Source organism: Uloborus diversus, unplaced genomic scaffold, assembly GCF_026930045.1.
Source record: "Uloborus diversus isolate 005 unplaced genomic scaffold, Udiv.v.3.1 scaffold_15, whole genome shotgun sequence".
Lineage (NCBI taxonomy): Eukaryota > Metazoa > Arthropoda > Arachnida > Araneae > Uloboridae > Uloborus > Uloborus diversus.
Window position 1 is genome coordinate 922693 of NW_026558209.1, and position 24684 is coordinate 947376.

Below are 24684 nucleotides of genomic sequence, written 5' to 3' on the forward strand. Positions count from 1 at the left end.
ATCTATCTATGTCCAAGCTTCTTCTCCCGAACGACAGTGAACTGACCATCGAACCAGGTATCGATGGATTCGTCATCTTCCCCTCTTCATGTTTGGCTATTTAACAGAATCCTCCGATAATAATTAGCGGAGTTATCCATTGAAAACTATTCATTATGAAGCTTGGAAATCCCTATTTTTCGAAGGCTTTCCTCCATTCAAATTATTATTCAGTGCTTCATCTCAACTTTCCGCAACAATGCTTTTATTAAAATGTATGTGAGCGTGAAGAAAATCATTGAGATGAAAGATTTGTTGCCATTTTTTTTTCTCGAATATGAACAAGTAAAATTCTTGTTTTTGTTTTGAGGCTTTTCCTGTAATCAGGGGATTTAAAATGTTTACTTTTTGGGGATTTTCTGCAATCTGCTGCAAAATTTCACTGATTTTTTTTTTCTTTTCTTTTTGTCCAATTCTGAGGGTTGAACAGGCGTCACTTGACATAACTTTTATTTTCGAGGTAGACCGTGCAAAGCCGGTCGACACAGCTAGTATTTTCATAAAATGAGTCGACTTCCTCTAATATTTTTGTCTCTTGAAAATTTTTTTTTTTTCCCAAAATAGCTGAATTTTCTTATAAAATTCCCCAACTTTTTTTTCTTCACATTTTCGTTTTTTTTTTGTTTTCTTTATTTTTTTTTTTTTATCTTTACTAATAATAAAGCTGAAAGTCTCTCTGTCAGGATCTCTGTGACGCGCATAGCACCTAGACCGTTCGACCGATTTTCATGAAGTTTGGCAAAGAATTAGTTTGCAGCATGAGGGTGTGCACTTCAAAGTGATTTTTCGAAAATTCGATTTTGTTCTTTTTCTATTCCAATTTTAAGAACATTTTCCCGAGCAAAATTATAATAAAATGGACGACTAAATTACCAAGTTATCATAACGTGGAACCGTAACGCGGGCAAGCGAATTGGCGAGAAATTCATCATGCATTATTTGTAAATATACAGGGGAACCAAAACACCTTTTAATTTTCTACTACGGGCAAAGCCATGTGGGTGCCACTAGTCATAAATACAAGCGCCTGACCAAAGTATAAGAAATAGCCAAATGTTTTTTTTTCTACTTGCATTTACTACTCTGCTTCTGTATGTACATTTAAACTATGATTTTTGTATATATTTATCCAAGAACACTCTTCATCACACTTATTTTTACCTGTTTCAAGTATCAACTAATAACTCACGCAGAACTATTAATGCGAATTCCGTAGCATAATATTCCACATAATACAAAATGCAAACTCCATAAAGTTGAGCAAAGCTAACCCAACACTGTTTGATGCAAACAATGTAACTACCAGATGTCAAAATGCAAATTTAATCACAATTATTTTTTTCCCGAGGTTCCCCCCCCCCCCCCCCCCGGTTTTCACACAAAATTATTAATGTGAATTCCGTAGCATAATATTCCACATAATACGAAATGCTAACTCCATAAAGTTGAGCAAAGCGAACCCAACGCTGTTTGATACAAACAATGTCGCCACTACTTCTTTACGCGAATTAAAATACGAAAAAAAAATCTTTTTTCCCGAGGGTTTTTATCCCCCAGGTTTTCCCCAAGGAAAATATTTTTCCCCAAAGAATTCCCTGCAAAACCCATTTCTCCAAAATTTCTCCAGAGAGCGCCAGATTTCCCCCAAAATGGGGAAAATTCCCCCAATCCGGCAACACCGCGTAACCCCCCTTCTGAAAATTAACAAGTTTTGTTTTGAAAGTAGGGGTGTTACTTTCGGGTAAGACTAGAAGTGGCCACTACTGGTGTTTTGCCTTAGTTGCTAATTTAATTATCATTTATGTTTTGTGAATAAATCTTGTAATGTAATGTTTTTCATGAAGGGTAAAGACCCGGAGAAAGGAGCCAACTCCATCCTGAAGTTGCTGGAAACCATCGACGAACACATCCCCACTCCGGCTCGAGATTTGGACAAGCCTTTCCTTTTGCCGATCGAGCACGTTCATTCCATACCAGGTGCGATTATGTACCTTTCAATTTTATTCATAATTTTGGTACATGTTTTGCACAAATGTTATACAGTCGAGCCTCCATATATCGAACTTCCACATATCGAAATTTTCTATATATATCGAAATCCCAGCAAATTTCTATGTTCATTACATAGAAAAATTGTTTCTATATATCGAAAAAATCTCTATATATCGAAATTTTTTTCGAGACATTCGTAGGTTTTTTTCCACTTTAGACTGTATTTCTCATGAAAAATGAAGGTTAGCGGAGAAAATTATGATCACTAAAGGTTGCTGCGAAATTCATAAGGAATAGGGGGCTCAGGGGGTGTGTAGATAGGGTCGTTGTTCCGTTCTGGAGTTCTTAAATTCCCTCAAGTTTATTTCAAATCTTAGTTGCAACCAGTAACACTAAAATCAGTTTCAAGTTATCCCTTTTGTCTGTTGATTATCATTCCTAGTATTTTTAACTTCAGTCAAAATCATTCAAGTTAAGTAGATTGATTTTTTACTTTTCCCTCGATTACATTGTTAACACGAAAATCCCCTAATGTGGCGGTTCAAGTTGAATTTCTGAAGAATGAAGGTGTATGGAGGAGCAAAAATGTAATTTCTGTTAAACTTTTAATTATTAACTTTCATTTAATCCGATGCTCGTTTAAATTAGAAGTTGGGTTTCGTGCACGAAAATTAGTTTTAATTTTAATGTTTTAGGATATTTTTATGATAAAATAAGATTGTGTTTCTATATATCGAAATTTCTATATATCGAATTTTTTTCCGGCAATTTGCTACTTCGATATATGGAGGTCCGACTGTATTCTTCTTTTTAATGGCAGGGTTCGTACGCTCCTTCAAAACTCCTCCAATACTCCTCAGGGTTTAAGTTGGGTTCAAAAGTTCTTCAGCATAAAAGCTAAAATTGATGGAAAAATGTTAGCGAAATGGTAAAATGTTACACATTCTCATATATTTATATATGCCTCAGTGTGTTTCATCTCCGGTTGAAAATAAAATTCATATTTCATTTGTGACATCCTTGAAGAAATAAGTACAACAGCAATTTTTTTTAAAACATAAAATAAAAAAAGAAAACATGATTGGTGTTTAGAATGTTGCAGTCCCCTCCTCCTAATAAAGCAGTTTTTGGGGGGGGGGGGACATAATGCCGGATAAAACTAATAGTTATTGAACTTAATTGTAGTTTAAACATCTTAGCTAAGATTTAAAAAAGATCAAGTTGATTATCGCCATGCATGCTTCCTCTCTAGGAGCATGCATTTCTTCTTTATTTAAAAAACTAATTTATTTTTTATTTGAGCAAAAAAGCGAAAATGCATTTCTTTATTTTCGCAATTCAGATAGTGTTTTCGCATTATGCGAAAAATGCGACCGTAGCGGAAACCCTGGTATTAGCCGTTATTCGTAGCAACTGTGTACAGGGTTGGCCGGATTGGACCCAATGGGTTTTTTGTGAAAACCCATTAAAAAAAACCATTATTTAGCCCACTTTTGGGTTTTTTAAAATTTTCTGAGAAATTTTTAAAAAAATTAATTAATTTAAATATTTTCCCAATTTATACTTTTTTTTCATTTGCTCTTCACAGCAGAGAATGGACATTAAAAATGAATTTTGAACTTTAATACTATTTCTTAACTCGTAACGGCATTAAAAAATGCTTCAAAGATTTTAAATAAATATATTTAACTTTTTTCTAAAACGGGTCAATAAATAACTCAAAATTATCTTGACTGAGTCCTGTTGCGCCTGATTTTCTCAATATTTGTAGATTGTAGAGAGGAAACTACTCTAGCTAAAAGGCTTTCGTGTGAAATATTTTCTGCAAACCAACACGTCACAAATCTCGAATAAACAAGGTATATTTTTTAGAAATTAACAGGTTTCAGAAACGGTCAGACAGAAAACAGAACAGGATGTACAGTATTTTCATTATCTTATGAAAAAGTTTAATATTTGTTACTCTGTACAGAAGAAATAGAAAAACAGGCAACATAAAGATCAAAGAAATGTCTTGATTAAGCTGGAATTCTGTAAAAAAGGATTTAAACTGCTTGAGGTTCTACAGTAGTTTTGCATAACAAAATGAAATACAATAAAGTAAAATGCAAAAAAAAAAATGTAGTAATTAAAAATGTACATGTAATTTTGGTACATGTTTTGTTCAAATGTTATATTGTTCTTTTTAATGGGACTGGGTGAGAGACACCAGATCTACGTCAATCCTCCAAATAGCATCCATAAACATGACATCTGACGACCAAACGGCACGACCTTGAGGGTCACGCATTTGGACAAAATTCAAGATATAGGTTCATTCCCACTAGGTATGAGCCCAGGCAGGGGCCAATCCAGGATTTTTTTCTCGCTACCTATTTTTGTGAAAGTATTGCATCATTCTATTTTTGTGAAAGTTTTTTTTTTTTTAATCAGCATTGTTTTTGTGAAATTTTAGACGCATCCTAATTTTTGTAAAAGAAGTAGTGGAACAAGTGAAATTTTAGTTCGAAAAGTGTAAATGTCATCTAGTATTACTTTTGACAGGTTTCGTTTGTTTTGTTTTTTTCAACTGAAAACCTAAGAAGTACGAAAAATACCATCGTAATTTCAGCTTTATAGGCAATGTACTGTGCACAATATAGGAAATTATGAGAAAAACGGTTTCCCAAAACAGATGTTGAAAGATTGCGATAATATTGCATAAATACACTTTGGCGAGAAACAGTTAAAAATTATTCAAAATACTACAAGAAGGTTTCTATTTAAGCGATTGTTCATAAAAACCTGCCTATAATTTTATTTTATGAGTATATTTTGTTTTAAACAGAGAAACAAATTTTATATTTTAAAATGCAAATTGTTGTGAATTTTTCGATGTTTTTGTGAAGTTACTGATTTTATTTCTTGATTTTTGTGAAAGTACCGATTTCAAAACCAGATTTTTGTGAAGGTACCGAAAAACGGTAGCAAAATCAGCCTGTATTGGGCCCTGAGGTCGATCCCCCAAATAGCATCCATAAACATGACATCTGACGTAAGATTTATGACAAGATTCCACTCTCAGATTGTGCATCCTTTTTTTTTCTCTCTTTTGAGCAATGAAGCGAAAATGCCTTACTCTTCATTTTCGTAGAATATATATTATTTTGGCATTTTGCGAAAAATGACCGTTGTAGCGGAAACCCTGTCTTTGTGACGTAATTTTTATTTATTAACCACGACGCAAAATTCCTCCTGTGCCAACAGACTGGTAGCCGAAAACAATTTTGCAGTTTGGTAATTACTTAGACTTTGCCTTCAATTCACGAGTTGAACTGTACTATGGATGTGGACTCTCGCTGGTGTGTTGAATTTACGTAAGCTACCAGTTTGTCGGCACTCCAGGCTTCAAAGAGATGACATATCAGGGCCCAATACAGGCTGATTTTGCTACCGTTTTTCGGTACCTTCACAAAAATCTTGTTTTGAAATCGGTACTTTCACAAAAATCAAGTAATAAAATCAGTGGCTTCACAAAAACATCGAAAATTTCACAAAAATTCGCCTATTTTTAAATATAAAATTTGTTTCTCTCTTTAAAACAAAATATACTCATAAAATAAAATTATAAGCAGGTTTATATGAACAATTGCTTAAATAGAAACCTTTTTGTAGTATTTTGACTAATTTTTAGCCGTTTCTCGCCAAAGTGTATTTATGCAATATTATCGCTATCTTTAAACATCTGTTTCGGGAAACCGTTTTTCTCATCATTTCCTATATTGTACACTGTACATAGCCCATTAAGCTGAAATTATGATGGTATTTTTGGTACTTCTTAGGTTTTTAGCCCCCCCCCCCCCCCACACCTCCCCAAAAACGAAACCTGTTAAAAATAATACTTGATGACATTTACACTTTTCGAACTAAAATTTCACTTGTTCTACTTCTCTTTTACAAAAATTAGGATGCCTCTAAAATTTCACAAAAACAATGCTGATAAAAAAAAACTTTCACAAAAATAGAATGATGCAATACTTTCACAAAAATAGGTAGCCAGAAAAAAATCCTGGATTGGCCCCTGCATATACCTCTGGCACAATTATTGGCCATTCCAGTCCTTAAGAACGACAAAAATGCAGTCTCTCGATGTCTACTTTCGGTACATTACATGTTGTTCTGCCTTAGATCTGTCTTTAGGTGGTAACTTACTGCATAATCAATTAAATATTTCAGGGGGAACATCACCCCGAGGGGTGCCTATCCCCCCCCCCCTTCCATGTTTCTCAACCTTTTCCCTTTTTTATTTCTTTTATTTTTTTCTTAAGCTCTCTTTTTTTATTTTATTCATTTTTTTTTAAATATATTTTTTATTTCTAGTTCTCTTTTTCATTTACTTTTTTTTAATATTTTTCATTTGTTTTATTTATTTATGTTTAATGATTATTATTATTTTATTAGAAAAGTTCTGTGTTACGCCAATGACACACACACATACATACACAGTAAATAAATAAATGAAATAGAATATGAACAGAATGAAAGTAAAACGAATAAATAATTTTAAGTCAATAAATAAATTTTAAAAATCCCCCTAAAAATTTTCATGGTGCACCATAATAAGATAATAAATACCTTCGTGCTGGAAGGTAAAGTATGAAATAACATTGTCAAAAAGCACAAATTGCAGATTGCTGCAGACACGTGTTTCGGGGTTACAGGGAACGCCTTTTTGAATGCAAAAAATAATGAGCTTATGGATGAAAAAACATCCAATAAAAGCTTTTGTTGGATGTCTTTCCGCCCATAAGCTCATTACTTTTGACGTTATTTCATACTTGCACCATAACCCCCCCCCCCTGTGGGCACCCCTGATCACCCCCCCCCCCAACTCATAATTGGCAAAAACCCGGGTTTTTTTTAAAAAGCCCATGGACCCAGGATTTTTTGGATTTTTTTAAATAAAACTCAAAAAAAAAAAAAAAAAAACTAAAGCTGGGTTTTTCAAAAGAAATGTGGGGGTTTTTGTCTTTTTTTAGGGAAAATGTGGGGTAGTAGCATATTGTAGCGTAAGTATTGGACAATGCACAAAAATTGTCTTGGGGTAAAATAAAGCTGGAAAATTCAGCGTTTTCTGAAGAAAAGTAAAAAAGACGACAAAGCCATATGTGGTGAAGTTTCAGATTTTTTAGTTTCCATAATCACCAGCAGTTAAGGCAAAGTTACGTCTCGAGTGATAAAATCTATTGTTCGCTTTTAATTACTACATTTTTTTTTTTGCATTTTACTTTATTGTATTTCATTTTATTATGCAAAACTACTGTAGAACTTCAAGTAGTTTAAATCCCTCTTTACTGAATTCCAGCTTAACCAAGACATTTCTTTGAATTTTATTTTGCTTGTTTTTCTATTTCTGTGTACAGAGTAAGAAATATTAAACTTTTTCGTAAGATAATGAAAATACTGTACATCCTATTCTGTTTTCTGTCTGACCGTTTGTAACACCTGTTAATTTCTAAAAAATATACCTTGTTTATTCGAGATTTGTGACGTGTTGGTTTGCAGAAAATAATTCACATGAAAGCCTTTTAGCTAGAGTAGTTTCCTCTGTACAATCTACAAATATTGAGAAAATCAGACGTGACAGGACTTTGTCAAGATAAAATTGAGTTATTTATAGACCAGTTAAAGAAAAAAGTTAAAGATATTTTTTTTTAATCTTAGAAGCATTTTTTTAATGCGGTTAAGAGTTAAGAAATGCTATTAAAGTTAAAAATTCATTTTTATATCCATTGTCTGTGGTGAAGAACAAATAAAAAAGGAGTTTAAATTTGTGAAAGTATTTAAATTAATTAATTTTTTAAAAAAATTCTCAGAAAATTTAAAAAAACCCAAAAGTGGGCAAAATAATGGGATTTTTTTAAATGGGTTTTTTTCAAAAAAAACCATCGGGTCCAACTCAGTTGGGTCCAATCCGACCAACACTGCCCCAACTACAGCTGTCTATTAGACTATGCATTCCATTTGCTGTAACTTTTGTTTTTTGTGAATAGTGCAGAAAATCAAAACTGCAATGCGTGTTGATGATGTGGTTCTTTAAATCACCAGGTAAAGGAACTGTGGCCACTGGCAGAGTGGAACGTGGTGTAATAAAGAAGGGAGTGCAATGTGAAATTATTGGATACAAGAAATACATAAAGTCCACCATAGCAGGCAAGTTTTTCGATCATTTTTCTCATTTTAATGGTATTTAGGTGATCGTGGGCTTGTTGTTCACCTGCGGTGATTGTTTTTTGCTGGAACTGTTATGTTCTTGTTTAAATAAATGAGGTGCAAGTGTGAAAATAACCAAATCAAAAGTAATTTAAATGTTCAAGCAATATTAAAATTCATTTTCAGAACATAAAAATATAAATAAAATTGCAAATGAGTAATTAAATCATTTTATAGTCTATAAAAAATTCTGAAATAATAGGATTTTTTTTTTAATTTCATTTTTTGATGATGCATAAAAAAATCGTACAGTTGTATTATTCAAAATATGGAAGACTGATATTATTACAGTAACCCCTTGCTATATCGGGCTTTGTTATATTGCACATTCGGATATACAGTCGAGCCTCCATATATCGAACTTCCACATATCGAAATTTTCTATATATTGAAATCCCAGCAAATTTCTATGTTCATTACATAGAAAGATTTTCTATATATCGAAAAAATCTCTATATATCGAAAAAAAAATTCAAGACATTCGTAGATTTTTTTCTACTTCAGACTTTTTCTCATGAAAAATGAAGGTTAGGGGAGAAAATTATGTTCACTAAAGGTTGCTGCGAAACTCATAAGGAATCTGGGGTTGAGGGGTGTGTAGATAGGTCGTTGTTCCGCTCTGGAGAGTTCTTACAGTCCCTCAAGTTTATTTCAAATCTAAGTTGTGACCAGTAACACTGTAAAATCAGTTTCAAGTCATCCCTTTTGTCTGTTGATTATCATTCCTAGTCTTTTTAGCTGCAGTAAAAATCATTCAAGTGAAGCAGATTGATTTTTTACTTTTCTCTCGATTACACTGTCAAAACGAACCCCCCCCCTAATGTTGCGAATCAAGTTAATTGCCGAAGAATGAAGATGTATGACGGCTCAAAAATGTAATTTCTGTTATTTTTTTATTTTTCAACTTTCATTTAATCCGATGCTCATATAAATTAGAAATTAGGCTTCATACACGAAAATTAGCTTTAATTTTGGTGTTTTAGGAGATTTGTACGATAAAATAAGGTCGTGTCTATGTATCGAAATTTCTATATATCGAATTTTTTTCCGGAAATTTACCACTTCGATATATGGAGGTCCGACTGTATTGTGCTTTTTGTCTGTCTTCCGAAAAAATTAATGAAATAAAACTTAGCTTAAAGTGAGATCACTTAAGTTGTAATATCATTGTATTTCCTAGGAATATTCATTTCTTCCCTTTTCAGCTTAACTTAACCTAATATTTTGAATTCAAGTTAAGTAGAAATAGTACTTTTAAAATCGTTTTTTATTCTATCTGCATTTGTCGCACATAGTGATGTAAAATACCCGGGTATTTATTTTTAGCGGTAAATACCCAGGGTATATTCCCGGGTAAATGCCCAAAATGGGCAAATACCCGTGTATTTATTTCAAAAATTTATATTCATCTAAAATACTTTTCTGTATGTATTACACTCTGTGTGTATATATATATTGTAACGGATCCGGTGCGACTTCCAACTTTCTTGAAAGGATGACACAGTTCTTGATTAAAAACACAGGAAAATTATTTACACTATGTACAGGAAAGATCTTCAACAACTGCTAAATGAATCATCAGCAATTAAGCAACTATCACACAACACCGTAAACTCGATGGTTACACACGTATTTACTTCCAAATACAAAAAACAACACAGCGAAATGACTCGCAATAAACAGAGCTAATACACTCTCAGTACAAATGCTCAAGGGGTCTAAGGACCTTTAATCCTCAGAATTTTCGATTTTCTGGAAAAAATGTATGTTATGCATAATTTTATTCTGAACAATTTGATACCTTATTTATTACCATACGCCAAAAACTTTTCGAGTTATTGTAAAAATGCGTAAACTTTCCCCGTAGAGATTTATGTTAACAGCAGCTGTTTAAGCCTCTTTTTATCAGGTGTCGATTTCTTCGGTTTTCTCGTTTTGCGCGCATGATATTTTAAAAAGTTTCTTATATATTTCCGTAAAACTTTTCATGCATGTTTGTCTGATACGTCTTAAGGATCTGAACTTAAATTTCAACTAAAAAGTTAAAGTTAATATTTAAAAATAAATATTTTTTTACCCAAAATTTTGGAAATTTTCGATATTAACTTACCAAATTTCAAAAAAAAAAAATAAATAAATAAATAATTTAAAAAAAATAAATTTAGGTTCAGGTCATAAATATAAACTAGATAAACATACATTAAAAGTTTTACAGATATATATAAGAAACTTTCTGAGATATCATGCGCGCAAAACGAGACAACCGAAGAAACCGGCACCTGAGAAAAAGAGGCTTAAACAGCTACTGTTAACATAAATCTCTATGGGGAAAGTTTAGGCATTTTTTACAATAACTCGAAAAGTTTTTGGCGTACGGTAATAAATAAGGTATCAAATTGTTCAGAATTAAACTGTGCATAACATACATTTTTTCCAGAAAATCGAAAATTTTGAAGTTTAAAGGTCCTTAGACCCCTCAATCGAAACTAAACTCTATCATGCGTAACGCTTTTTATACACACCGAAAGAGAACTCTCAAATATTCCACAACATTCCAAATGCTTCTCGAAAATCGTAGACCGTTATTTTATTTCTTCTTTTTATTCATTCAAGAATCTTATCAATGAAAAATAGGGGGACCATATACTTCAACCGAATGTACAGGGGCTGTATATTCATTACGGGAAACTATTTACAGGTTACGTTACTACAATAATTACTATTTACAGAATTTGTAACAATATATATATATATATATATAACCAACCATATACAAAACAATAAATTTTTGCCCAAAAATTGTATTTTGATCACATTTTTAAAGAATTATCATGTGAAACAACTTAGCAATCTAATATGATATTCACATTAAATGTGTTGGATATGCCACCTAATCAATGTTGATAGCCAAATTTCAGACATAAAAAGCCATTCTACAAAAATTAAAAGCTTAACTGGCTACAATTAAAAGCAAAAATAAATTTTTTAAGGTCTTAGTCTCTTATGTCTTAGCCTTCCAGGAATGTGTCTCTGCATGACATCAAAATGTAACGAAATGTAGCTCAATTTATTATTACTATTTATTTACCCCTATATCTTTTGCAGAAATTTCCTCCAAATCTAGTTCAAGTGTTCAGGCCTATTCTGCATCTCATATATATATATATATATATACACACACACACACACATATATATATATATACAGTCGATGCTCGATATAACGACCATCTCCGTGCCAGAGAAAAAGGTCTTTATAATGAGTGGTCATTATAAGAGATAGAATTTTTAAAAAATATACACATGCATCATGCATGTTCCGTTGCTCCAATACAATTGGCACTTTTTTAAAGATTCCAGTACAATGCCCGAATTATTTTTTACCATGGGATTTTTTATTTTTAATTATGGGTGCAAAATATCATGACAAAATATTTCTAAGTAGAAAATATAAGAAAAATTGTATAACAGAACTTACAAATCATTTATTTTCTGAAGATAAAATCAGAAAGAGTTGCTTTCCTTTTTAGCACATGTGATTTTTGCAAAACATAATTTTCCATTTCAGTTATAGATGATAAATAGTGTTTTTCTTGCTTTTCAAAGAAACACTAAAATGTCTCTCGAGCATTTGAAACATTTTTCACACTGGGAACTTTGGTCTCAATTTCTTCTTCTTCATCTGATCATGATACATTAATTTCTTTTTGTGCACAATATCGAGAGGTACTTCATTTTCTGACAGACATGTGTTTGACACATTCTAAATCATAATTGATTTTAGCATAACAGTCAAATTTTAACACTTCCACCAATTTCATTTTTTTTTAGAAATTTTTTACAGCATTTCATCTTCTTCGTCCGAATTTTTATCTTGGATTGCCTGACAAATCATTTAAGCATTTTTCCTTTGCTTTTTAAAATCAGCATGGTGTAGGCAATTCTTGATGGTCTTTTCTGAATTCCATGCTGATTTAGAAAGATGCAAAGCTGTAAGGATACCCACTTTGTAATCCTCGCCTTCTTCCAGTCCGTAAATGGTAATGAAGGTCATTTCATGTTACATATTATTAGTATCATGGGAAAAAACATCAGGAAGAGTGTTCGCTGAATTCGGTCACTGTATTGGATTAGATCATGCAGAGCGGTCGTTATACCGGAAGCAAATTAACATAGAGTTCATTGGAACAAAGTTGGGAATATTACCACTGGTTGTTATAATGGATTGGTCTTTATAATGAGTGGTCCTTATAATGAGCGCCGACTGTATATATATATATATATATATATATATATATATATATATATATATATATATATATATATATATATATACATACATATATACACACTTCTCAGTTACTCAGGCCTTGGGTAAATACCCAAAAAATATTTACCTACCCGCTGGGTATTTACCGGATCCACATCACTAGTCACACATAACGAATGACTGGTACACCTGGAAAGTTGTGATGGTTAATACTGAAAACTTTAAGATTTGAGTGCTGTGTCTGGAATACAGTAGAAGACCGTTATAACGCACACCTTGGGACCAGAGCTTTTGCGTTATACAGGTTTTTGCGTTATATAGACCATTTCACACATTTTGAAACTAACATTCAGAATATATCTATATATTAGAACTTCAGAATGAGTTTTATCTGCAACGAATATTAAAGCACTAAAATATTACAATGAGTCATTCACAAATAAATATGTTTCACAATCAAAATCCTGCACTTCTGCTAGCTTCATGGTTTGCATAGCAGCTGCCTTTTCAAGAGCCATCTGGTATTTTTTTATTTACTATAAGTACTAATTTTCAATTTAAAAGCTTTGAATTAAGATGGAAAAATGAGAAACTATTTCAAAATAACGATTTTTATGTTTGCATAACAAAACAGACGTAACTTCAAAACCTATTGTTTACTTCTGAAAAGTTGTGCGTTTTGTAGAGAATTGCGTTATATAGGTCGGCGTTATAACTGTCTTCTACTGTATAATGCGAAAACATTCTTGCTTTAGGAAATGTTATTATCCATATATATTAGTTTTAGATTTCAAAATTGCACTTTGCCTTTTGACATTTGATTCTTACTTACTGTTTTGTCGGCAGTCAACATTGCATACCATGAAAAGGACCTGATTCCGAGCTCGGTTTTCAAAACGTTTCGTAGCTTTCCCCACCTTAAACTTTTTTTTTTTGGTAAGGAAAGTTTTATGTTAAAAGTGTTTGTTGGTCCCTCGTAGTTTATTTGAGAAAGGAACTGATGGTTAATAGTAATATGTAAAATAATGCACTGATGAATTCAGGGCGGATATACTAGAAAGAGTTTTATTCATTACTTTCATTTTTTCAAATGAAATTAAAAAGTAAATAAATTGTGAAATACTAATGTTAATTTTTTATGAAAAGCATTTTTTGGAATAGTTTTGAAATTTTTTTTTTTTTTTTTGGTGTGGGGGGGGGGGGGGGTTGAACCTTAAAAGCCCAACTTCTAAATATGGCGCTAGATGGATTGACATATGCACGAAAATTAACAGTGTTGGATTGAAACAAAAAAATGGTTTATGTCCGTCCTAAATCTACTGCATTGCCCGGCTTTGCACGGTCCACTTTGAAAATAAAAGTTATGTCAAGTGACGCGTGTTCAATATTCGGGCATGAACAAAAAAAAAAAAGATAATAATAATGATAATCAATAAAATTTTCCGGCAGATTGCAGAAAAATAACCAAATGTAAACATTTTAAATCCCCCGATTCCAGGAAAAGCCTCAAAACAAAACCCAGAATTTTACCTCTTCATATTCGAGGAAAAAAATGGCAACAGATCTTTCATCTCAATGATTTTCTTCACCGCTATGAATTATAATAAAAGCATCGTTGCGGAAAGTGGAGATGAAGCACCGAATAATCATTTGAATGGAGGAAAGCCTTCGAAAAATAGGGATTTTATGTCGAAATCCATGCTTCATAATTAATAGTTTTTAATGGATATCTCCGCTCATTATTATCGGAGGATTGTGTTGAATAGCCAAACATGAAGACGACGAATCCATTGATACCTGGTTCGATTGTCAGTTCACTCTTGTTCGGGAGAAGAAGCTTGGACATACATAGATACGCTCAGTTTTTAATTATATAAGAGATGTACAGTAGAAGACCGTTATAACGCCAACCTGTATAACGCAATTCTCTATAAACCGCATTACTTTTCAGAAGTAAACAATAGGTTTTGAAGTTTCAAAAATCCCTCTGTTTTGCTTTTCAAACATAAAAATGGTTAGGGAAATTAAATTTTGAAAGTTTTTCATCTTTCCATCTTATTTCAAAGCTTTTAAATTGAGAATGAGTACTCATAGTAAACAGAAAATACCAGATGGCTCTTGAAAATACAGCTGTTATGCAAACCATGAAGCTAGCAGAAGTGCAGGATTTTGATTGTGAAACATATTTATTTGTGAACAACTCATTGTAATAGTGGTGCTTTAATACTCGTTGCAGATAAAACTCATTCTGAAGTGCTAATTTATAGATATATTCTGAGTATTGGTTTCAAAATTTGCAAAATGATCCATATAACGCAAAAGCTTTGGTCCCAAGGTGTGTGTTATAACGGTCTTCTACTGTATAATATACCATAGACATTCATTTTCTATTTTCAATGTGCGAATTAGGCATTGAAATGTTCAAGCAGACATTGGAGGAGGCTCAGGCGGGCGACCAATTGGGTGCCTTGCTGAGGGGTGTCAAGAGGGACGAGATTCGGCGTGGAATGTTCCTGTGTCAGCCTGGAACCATGAAGGCACACGACTTCTGTGAAGCACAGGTGAGTCTAACCAGGGGTTGGCAAAAACCCGGGTTTTTTAAAAAAAAGCCCAGGGTTTTTTGGGTTTTTTTAAATAAAACCCAAAAAAAATGGGTTTTTTAAAAAAAGCCCAGGGTTTTTTGGGTTTTTTTTAAATAAAACCCAAAAAAACTCAGGTTTAAAAAAAAAGCCCAGGGTTTTTTGGGTTTTTTTAAATAAAACCCAAAAAAACTCAGGTTAAAAAAAAAAGCCCAGGGTTTTTTGGGTTTTTTAAAATAAAACCCAAAAAAAACCCAGGTTTTTTTTTTTAAAAAAAGCCCAGGTTTTTTTTAAAAAAGCCCAGGATTTTTTGGGTTTTTTAAAAATAAAACCCAAAAAAAACCCGGGTTTTTTAAAAAAAAAAAAGCCCAGGGTTTTTTGGGTTTTTTAAAATAAAACCCAAAAAAACTCGGGTTTAAAAAAAAAAGCCCAGGGTTTTTTGGGTTTTTTAAAATAAAACCCAAAAAAACTCGGGTTTAAAAAAACCCGGGTTTTTTTTTAAAAAAAAGCCCAGGGTTTTTTTTGGTTTTTTTAAATAAAACCCAAAAAAACCCAGGTTTTTTTATAAAAAAAAGAAGCCCAGGGTTTTTTGGGTTTTTTTAAATAAAACCCAAAAAAACTCGGGTTTAAAAAAAAGCCCAGGATTTTTTGGGTTTTTTTAAATAAAACCCAAAAAAAACCCAGGTTTTTTAAAAAAGAAATGAGGTTTTTTTTTGTCTTTTTTTAGGGAAAATGTGGAGTACTTGTAACATATTGTAGCATATGTATATGGACAAAGTGCAAAAATTGTTTCGGGGTAAAAAAGCTGGAAAACTAGTTAAAATTCAGAGTTTTTTGAAGAAAAGTAAAAGACGACAAAACCCCAAGAATGGTGAAGTTTCAGATTTTTTAGTTTCCATGATTACCAACAGTTGAGGCAAAGTTACTTCTCGCGTGATAAAATCTATTGTTCGTTTTTAATTACTGTGATTTTTTTTTTGCATTTTACTTTATTCTATTTTGTTATGCAAAACTACTGTAGAACCTCAAGTAGTTTGAAAATCCCTTTTTAGTGAATTCCACCTTAATCAAGACATTTCTTTGAATTTTATGTTGCCTATTTTTCTATTTCTGTGTACAGAGTAACAAATATTAAACTTTTTCGTAAGATAATGAAAATACTGTACATCCTATTCTGTTTTCTGTCGACCGTTTGAGAAACCTGTTGATTTCTAAAAAATATACCTTGTTTATTCGAGATTTGTGACGTGTTGGCTTGCAGAAAATAATTCACATGAAAGCCTTTTAACTAGATTAGTTTCCTCTGAAAATCAGACAGGACAGGACTAAGTCAAGATAATTTGAGTTATTTATTGACCAGTTAAAGAAAAAAATTTAATATATTTATTTAAAATCTTTGAAGTATTTTTTTTTTAATGCCTTCAAAAGTTAAGAAATACTATTAAAGTTCAAAATTCATTTTTTATGTACATTGCCTGTGGTAAAGAACAACTAAAAAATAAGTTTAAATTGTGAAAGTATTTAAATTAATCAATTTTTTAAAAAATTTCTCAGAAAATTTAAAAAATCCAAAAGTGGATAAAATAATGGGTTTTTTTAAATGAGTTTTTTCAAAAAAATCCATTGGGTTCAACCCAATTGGGTCCAATCCGGCCAACCCTGGTCTAACCTCGTGTGGAATCATTATCGCTTGGGCGAGCACCATATCTACTGACTCTACTGGTTTTTCCAGGAATTTGACGTTTCTCCCGATTTTAATAAATTTCAGAAAACCTCCATCATTTAGCGATTTTCAGAAAGTAAAATCCATGTATGATTATTCTCACGAAGGCACTCCCTCGTTTTATCTACAATGCAATCCTTGTTTTCTCCTATGCAAGATTGAATTGTACAAACTTGCCAACTGTACTCTTTTAATGGGGGACCCCCTTTTTTTGCTTCCATCTCCCGATTTCCCGCTTTTTTACAATTTTCTCGTGTTTTCGCAGTTTTTTCAAACAATCATCGAAAAGTTTCTCTTTTTTCTCAATAGATGGCGCCCTTTTCTAGTCATCCGCCAATTGTCATGGGAGAAAAAATTCCAATAACTCATTTAGTAAAAGCAGGGAGATTAAAGGGAAGGAGATAAATCTTTACTATGCAGAAGTGGCAACGTTTGTTCACTTTTCCCAGAGGGCGCTGTATGTGCACCGCTCCCGTCAATCGCATCAGATCAATGTAAATGATGCTAAGTTTCTCATTGTTTTAGAGGCAGCTATTAAAGCAAAATAAAGAAAAAACTGCTGGAAATTGGTTGTAATAAGGGGCCAATATAGTGGACGATGTACGGCTTTCGTCCACAGGAAGTTTGCGCAGTATTTTGGTGGAAAAATTAATTTTATTTTTCATCTCCAACTTGCCGAATTCGTCTGCTATTAATATTGCGCTGTGCGATGTTTTATTTTTTACGAGTTGGAATGTTTCTATTCCTGAAAATAATTGACGAAATGAGAATGTAGTAGAATTAATTACGTAAATACTTTTTTTATGACGGTATTCGAACTGAAATATGTAAATTACCTAGGTGGCGTAGTCGTATTTCTACGTATATAACCATGAACTCTAGTGTTGGAGATGTGTGCTCAATTGGTTTAATGGTTTGTCGGTCAAATTGACGCCGATTCAAAAATGTATAAGTTTTATTTATTTATCAGCTCAGTGAGCATAGTCTTATTTTTGAAATGTAACATAAACCAATAAATGGTTTTTTTAACTTAATGTCTCTTGCATTGCCACTCTGTTATCTACCAATGGTTATGGGGCCATTGCAACGCAGTAATAGTTATCTTCGAGCAGAGACAAAAGTAGTAGATTGACGAGAGTAAAAACATCTACTTGGAACTTTTTATTGCCGTTTTGTCAAAAAAGGAAAATGGCTGACTTCGCTGGAGACACGGAAGACATCCGGATAAAGGTTGAGAAATTCAACGGATGTGAATACAGACGTTGGGCAGCTAAAATGAGGGCGGCGCTTATGGGAGTTGGAAGCTGGCAAATTGTTACAGGAGATTCAGTGAAACCTGATGGAAAGGATCCGAAGGAAATGGCCAAGTTTCAGCGACTAGACGAGAAAGCGTATTCTCTGATCTACAGTTGTTTGGAAGAAAGATACCAAGAACTTATTGATGACACAGAAAGCTCACACGAAGCGTGGAAAGTTCTGAAGGACAATTTCGACATGCAGTCCCGAGCAAGATTGGTGAGAAATTTAGACGAATTTTTTCGTATTAAGTTTAATTCCGAAAATGAAAATATTGGAATGTTTATTAGGAGGGTTAAACAATCTGCTACTCGTTGTAATGAAAGTAATCATAAAATAGATGATTTATACATATGCTTTCAATTAATAAGAGACTTGCCTGATGAATTTAATGGAATTGTTCAGAAATTGTATACTGTAGATGATAAAGATTTTACTGTTGAAAAAATCTCCGAAGCTTTGCTGCTAGAAAATAGTAGGTTAAATTTAATCGATTATGACAAGGGTAAAAATGAAAATTCTGTTTTTGTAACAAAATATGAGAACCGTAAAAATAGCGCACAAAAGTTAACTTTTGAGAAAAATAATTTAAAACGAGATAATGTTTTAAAAATAGGCCCATGTCATGAATGTGGTCTTTATGGACATTTAAAGCGAAATTGTTTTAAATTTAAATCTAAAAACAAATCGAACAAAAGTCTGAAACCGAATTTTAAAGGTTGCATTACTGAATCTAACGTAAATCTGAGTGTAATATCAAATGATAACAAATGTTCAGATTCTGATTGTAATGTAGGATTTGTAAAAGACTTGAAAACAGGTTTTGTCCTGGATTCTGGAGCCACAAATCACTTCGTAAACGATAAAACTCATTTAAATGACTTTCGTGAAATTAAAGAACAAAATATGTCTGTTGCAACTAGAAATTCTCATGCGCCGATTAAAGGCGTTGGTACGTTAAAATTTCATGTGAAATGTGATGGGGAATTTGTAGAAGTTAATTTGAGAGACGTGTTATATGCTCCAGATCTGAGGCGAAATTTATTTTCAGGACTTATGCTAGATAAGTATGGTTATAAAACTGTTTGTGGAAATGGTAAAGCTACCGTTTATTCTGCGGATCGTAGCAAGTGGTTTGAATTTAAATTAGGGGATCAATTCTATGAAATTGAACCAATTTGGCAAGAAAATAGTCTGAGAAACCCTACAGCAAACGTAACTTCTAGTGAGAAAATTGAACTTTGGCACAGACGTTTTGCACACTGTAATTATCATAAACTGAACCAGATCTCAAAGAGTGGGGCCGTGAGGGATTTACCAGAGATACCAATTTATAAGAGTATCTGTGATGTATGTCAGGAAGCAAAATCTAAACGTTCATCTTTTAAAAAATCAAACACAGTGAAGGCTCAAAAGGTGTTAGAAAGAGTTCACACTGATGTATGGGGAAAGTCGCCTGTTAAAACAGAAAATGGGTATGTGTACTATCTTTCGATAATTGATGAATATTCAGGTCGTGTGTGGATCTATCCTTTAAAAGCAAAATCAGAGGTGTTTTCTAAGTTTAAGTTATTTATTTCATTAGCGGAAAAACAATCTGACTGTAAATTAAAATGCGTTCGTAGTGATAACGGACTTGAATTCTGTCATATTGAATTTGGGAAATTTCTTGAAGAAAGAGGGATTAGACATGAAAGAACTGTTATCATGACGCCAGAAATGAATCCATTTGCCGAAAGCTTTAATGGTTACGCAATGGATGCCGTTCGGGCAATGTTAATCGAATCTAAGTTACCAAAGAAATTTTGGCTTGAAGCGCTTTTTCATTACGTTCATGTAAGAAATCGAATTCCTGTAGGGAAAAGAGTCAAAAGTCCTATTGAATTATGGTATGGAAATGTACCTTCAGTCAAACATTTTAGAGTATTTGGTAGTTTGGCTTACGCTCACATTCCTAAGCAAAAAAGGGATAAATTATCACCTAAGGGAAAACCGGGTGTTATGGTTGGTTATGCCGTAAACACAAGGGGGTATCGAATTTATTTTCCTTCTAATGGTAAAGTTATCGAGACAATTCATGTTAACTTTGATGAGACTAAAATAGCAATGGACGCGATACTGGGCATAAAAACTCTGTACCTTTAAAGAATGTTACTAATGTAAAAATAAAACTTAACGATTATGAATCGGATTGTTCAAGTGATAGTGAGAGTGAAAAAATTGAATTAAAACATTCACAATCAAAATTTAAGTCAGAAGATTTATCTAGTCGGGAACAAACTTCTGAAGAATCGGAAAGTGAAAGTACAGGTGATTCAGAAAATCGAAAAAGATCGAAATTGAAAAATCCAGTAAAGGGGAAATGGATCCGTTTCGAACAGCCTAGAAAAGATAATTCGCGAATAGATGTGTTTTACAAACTTGAAAATGATAATCATAAGTTCAATTGTATCAAAAATGTGAGGAAATTTTGTAAAACAAATAACATATTATTTGATAAAGAATTTTTTAATTTTAAGCCAACTGGAAATTTAGACGAAGTAGAGGTCAATTTAGTTTTTATTCCTAAAAATGTAATTGAAGCGAGAAACTGTCTAGAATCTGCAGATTGGGAACGTTCAATGCAGCATGAACTTGAAATTATGGAAAAACGTAAAGTTTACGACTTAGTACCACCACCAGATAAAAATGTAAAAATAATTGGTTGTAGGTGGGTGTACACTAAAAAGTTCAATTGTAAAGGTGAAACAAAGTCTTTCAAAAGTAGGTTGGTCGCACTTGGGTACTCACAGGGGTCTGAAACGTACGAAGAAGTATTCTCCCCAGTACTGGACATATCCCTTATACGTTTATTTTTCACAATATTTGTAGTAATTTTAAAATGGAAAGATGTCCAGCTAGATGTCAAAAGTGCGTACTTATATGCGGACTTAAAGCATGAAATTTATATGAAACAGCCCCCAGGCTTTGTAAATTCAAAACGACCAGATTGGGTTTGCAAACTTAATAAAGCTATTTATGGGTTACATCAATCTGGAAGGGCATGGTTTCAAACATTTGATGCAGTTATACTTTCTTTTGGATTTGTTAAATTAAATTGGTGTAATTGTGTTTACATGCTGAAGAGTAAAAATATTTTGTTACTTGTTTATGTAGACGATATAATTATATTTGGTGAATGCAAATCAAATATTATCAATGTTGTAAATGTATTGAAACAAAAATTTGATTTAAATTACTTAGGTAAAACTTCTAAATTGTTAGGAATTGAATTCGAGCGGAATGATAAGTTAATCTTACATCAAAGAAGTTATATTAAAATTTTAAAAGAACGATTTAGTTGGATTAATAGAAGTTTTGTAAGTTTACCTATGGTAAAGGAATTTTTGTCGAAGGATCATCAGAATTTGGATGAACAAGTTGCATTAAATTTGCCTTATCGTAATTTGTTAGGGTGTTTGGCTTTTTTAGCGACTCGCACAAGGCCGGACATAATGTATGCTGTGAATGTACTTTCTCAATATCAACAGAATCCTTTAATGGATCATTGGAAAAGTTTAGTTAAGTTATTTAATTATGTCTTAGACACAGAATCATTAGGATTAGATTTGGCTAGAGCTAGAAAATTTCGTTTAAGTTGTTATTCTGACGCAGCACATGCACAATGTTTAAATGATAGAAAATCAATCAGTGGTAACATAATATTTTTGGATAATGTACCAGTTAATTGGCGAACTGCTAAACAAAATTGTGTGGCTACTAGCTCGATGGAGTCGGAATACATTGCTCTCGTAGAAGCAGCTAAAGAAATATTGTGGTTTACGAGAATTTGCAGGGAACTTTCGAATTTGGACATTCAATTTGATGAATCGCTTTTATTTTGTGATAATACTGCTGCGATTGATTTTGCAAACTCTCCAATCGAAAACAAACGAACTCGTCATATTGACATTAAGTATCATTTCTTTAGAGATTTATTAAAGGAAAAATATTTTCAGTTGAAATTTGTATCAACAGATAAAAATTGTGCAGATTATTTTACGAAGCCGTTTACAAATCAAAGGCGTAAAAAATTCTTGACCATGTTGTATGGTGAACAGTTATAATTTGTGTTATGTTCTGTTATTTATTTTTTAGTTTTCAGTCCGATGGGGCCGAATGACGGTATTCGAACTGAAATATGTAAATTACCTAGGTGGCGTAGTCGTATTTCTACGTATATAACCATGAACTCTAGTGTTGGAGATGTGTGCTCAATTGGTTTAATGGTTTGTCGGTCAAATTGACGCCGATTCAAAAATGTATAAGTTTTATTTATTTATCAGCTCAGTGAGCATAGTCTTATTTTTGAAATGTAACATAAACCAATAAATGGTTTTTTTAACTTAATGTCTCTTGCATTGCCACTCTGTTATCTACCATTTTAATTAGTTGTAAATTTCGTGACATGCTTCGAGAACTAATTAAAGCGAAACAATTTTTTGCTTTCACGACCTTCAACAGATAAAAATAAATGTTAATGTTCTATTCACTTTTCAAGCTGATATTGATTGTAATAATTTTATTCACGTGTTTACTCACTGCTTAAACAGAATTGTTATCATTGTTTTTTTTATTATTATTGCATTTTTTTCTACAACCAAATCGAAAAAAAATCGGGAAACCTTTTTCATTTAAAAAATACACATGATTATTTTCAACAGAAAACCCCACAAACTATCTCAAAAAAGCGTTCCAAGGTATAATATTTTTGAATGAATGAGGTTTGTCGATTTTTTTTCCATTTGGTTGTCGAAAAAAATGCAATCTGTTTAAGCAGTGAGTAAACACGTGAATAAAATTATTATAATCAATATCAGCTTGAAGTTAAGTGAATGGAACACTAACATTTATTTTTATCTGTTGAAGGTCGTGAAAGCAAAAAATTATTTCGCTTTAATTAGTTCTCGAAACATGTCACGAAATTTACAACTAATTAAAAAAAGGATTTACGTAATTACTACTACATTCTCATTTCGTCAATTATTTACAGGAATAGAAACATTCCAACTCGTATAAAATAAAACATCGCACAGCGCAATATTAATAGCAGACGAATTCGGCAAGTTGGTGATGAAAAATAAAATTAATTTTTCCATCAAAATACTGCGCTAACTTCCTGTGGACGAAAGCCGTACATCGTCCATTATATTGTCCCCTTATTACAACCAATTTCGAGTAATTTTTTTTTTCTTTTTTTGCTTTAATAGCTGCCTCTAAAACAATGAGAAACTTAGGATCATTTACATTGATCTGCTGCGATTGTCGGGAGCGGTGCACATACAGCGCCCTCTGGAAATAGTGAACAAACGTTGCCACTTTTACACTCGCAATCCCGTAGGACATTTCTCTCCTTCCAAAAGTAAACTTTACTCTGTGAGTAAAAGTTTACTTTTGGAAGCTTTCCACATTGCATGTTCAAATTATCACGTCCTTTGCCGAAAATTGCAGCCAATTTCAATCCACTTGCATCTTGAATATATTTCAATTATTTTGGAAGTTTGAAGTTGTTTTAACATGAGCTACCCTATGCCTACTTATTTTATATTTTATTTTCATAAAATATTGATTTTTTTGGGGGGGGATATTAGTAATGAAATTTTTGTTGCGACTTTTTTGGTAGGGACTGGGGAATGTACGAAACTTGAACCAAATTCACTCATTATTTGGATTCTCCTTTGCGAATTTTTGGGTTTTCTTGCTGCTATCAATTAGCTTGCATCTGCAAAAAATCCCCCTTTCACTTTAAATTTAGTATTTATGTTATTTAAAAGCATAATTTAATAATTTTGTTGTGAAATATGTTGCTGTTAAATCACCTATATACCTTTAGTGGAATCTTTTTTTTTTTCTTTTCCAAAGTTTGGCAAGTATGATGATGTATTAAGTATTAAACTTTCATGTTTCACTAAACTGTTCTATGAATGTGTATGAAGTAAATAAACTATGATCTGAGGAACTTGCATTTGATTGTACTTTGAACCATGCTAAAATATCCCTATTTTCCACTAAACCCCATTTATTTGTGTATTTATTTTTTGTAAGTATTATGTGATTTAAAACATACATTTAAGCTTGCTGTTACTTGCATTTACTTATGTATTTTGGTAATATATTTAATGCCGAGAAAATAAGTTCCAGGTACAAAATGGCACATAAATGTAGCACACAATTGAACTCAATGAATTATAATTTGAATTTTATATTTCAAAAATGGTTTTTCAATGATGTTGAAATACATATCCACAGAAGACAGATTAATGTGCTTCTGGTTTTGTTTTATTTTTGCAACAAAAGACCTAAAAAAAACTTAAGAAATCCTGAATGGATACACATTTATTCTGATCGTTTTTTGATTTTAAAACCAACAAGTCTGTTATATAAAGTAACAGGTATAAATTGATGAAAACACGAGTGCTTTAAAATTTTGCAGCTTTCTCATATAAGCTCACTAGCTGCGTTGCCCGGCTTTGCCCGGTCCACCTTGAAAATAAA

The 24684-nt window shown here is 32.5% G+C and overlaps 1 protein-coding gene across 1 annotated transcript in view; it reads left to right on the forward strand.

Annotated features, from left to right (window-relative positions):
- Positions 1–24684, forward strand: part of LOC129233014 (elongation factor Tu, mitochondrial-like) — a 91398-nt gene that overhangs the window by 54282 nt on the left and 12432 nt on the right. The window contains exons 7-9 of the mRNA XM_054867093.1: positions 1884–2016; positions 8119–8223; positions 14962–15113. Of these exons, the coding sequence (XP_054723068.1) occupies positions 1884–2016; positions 8119–8223; positions 14962–15113 (390 nt within the window). The remainder of the gene's footprint in view (positions 1–1883; positions 2017–8118; positions 8224–14961; positions 15114–24684) is intronic.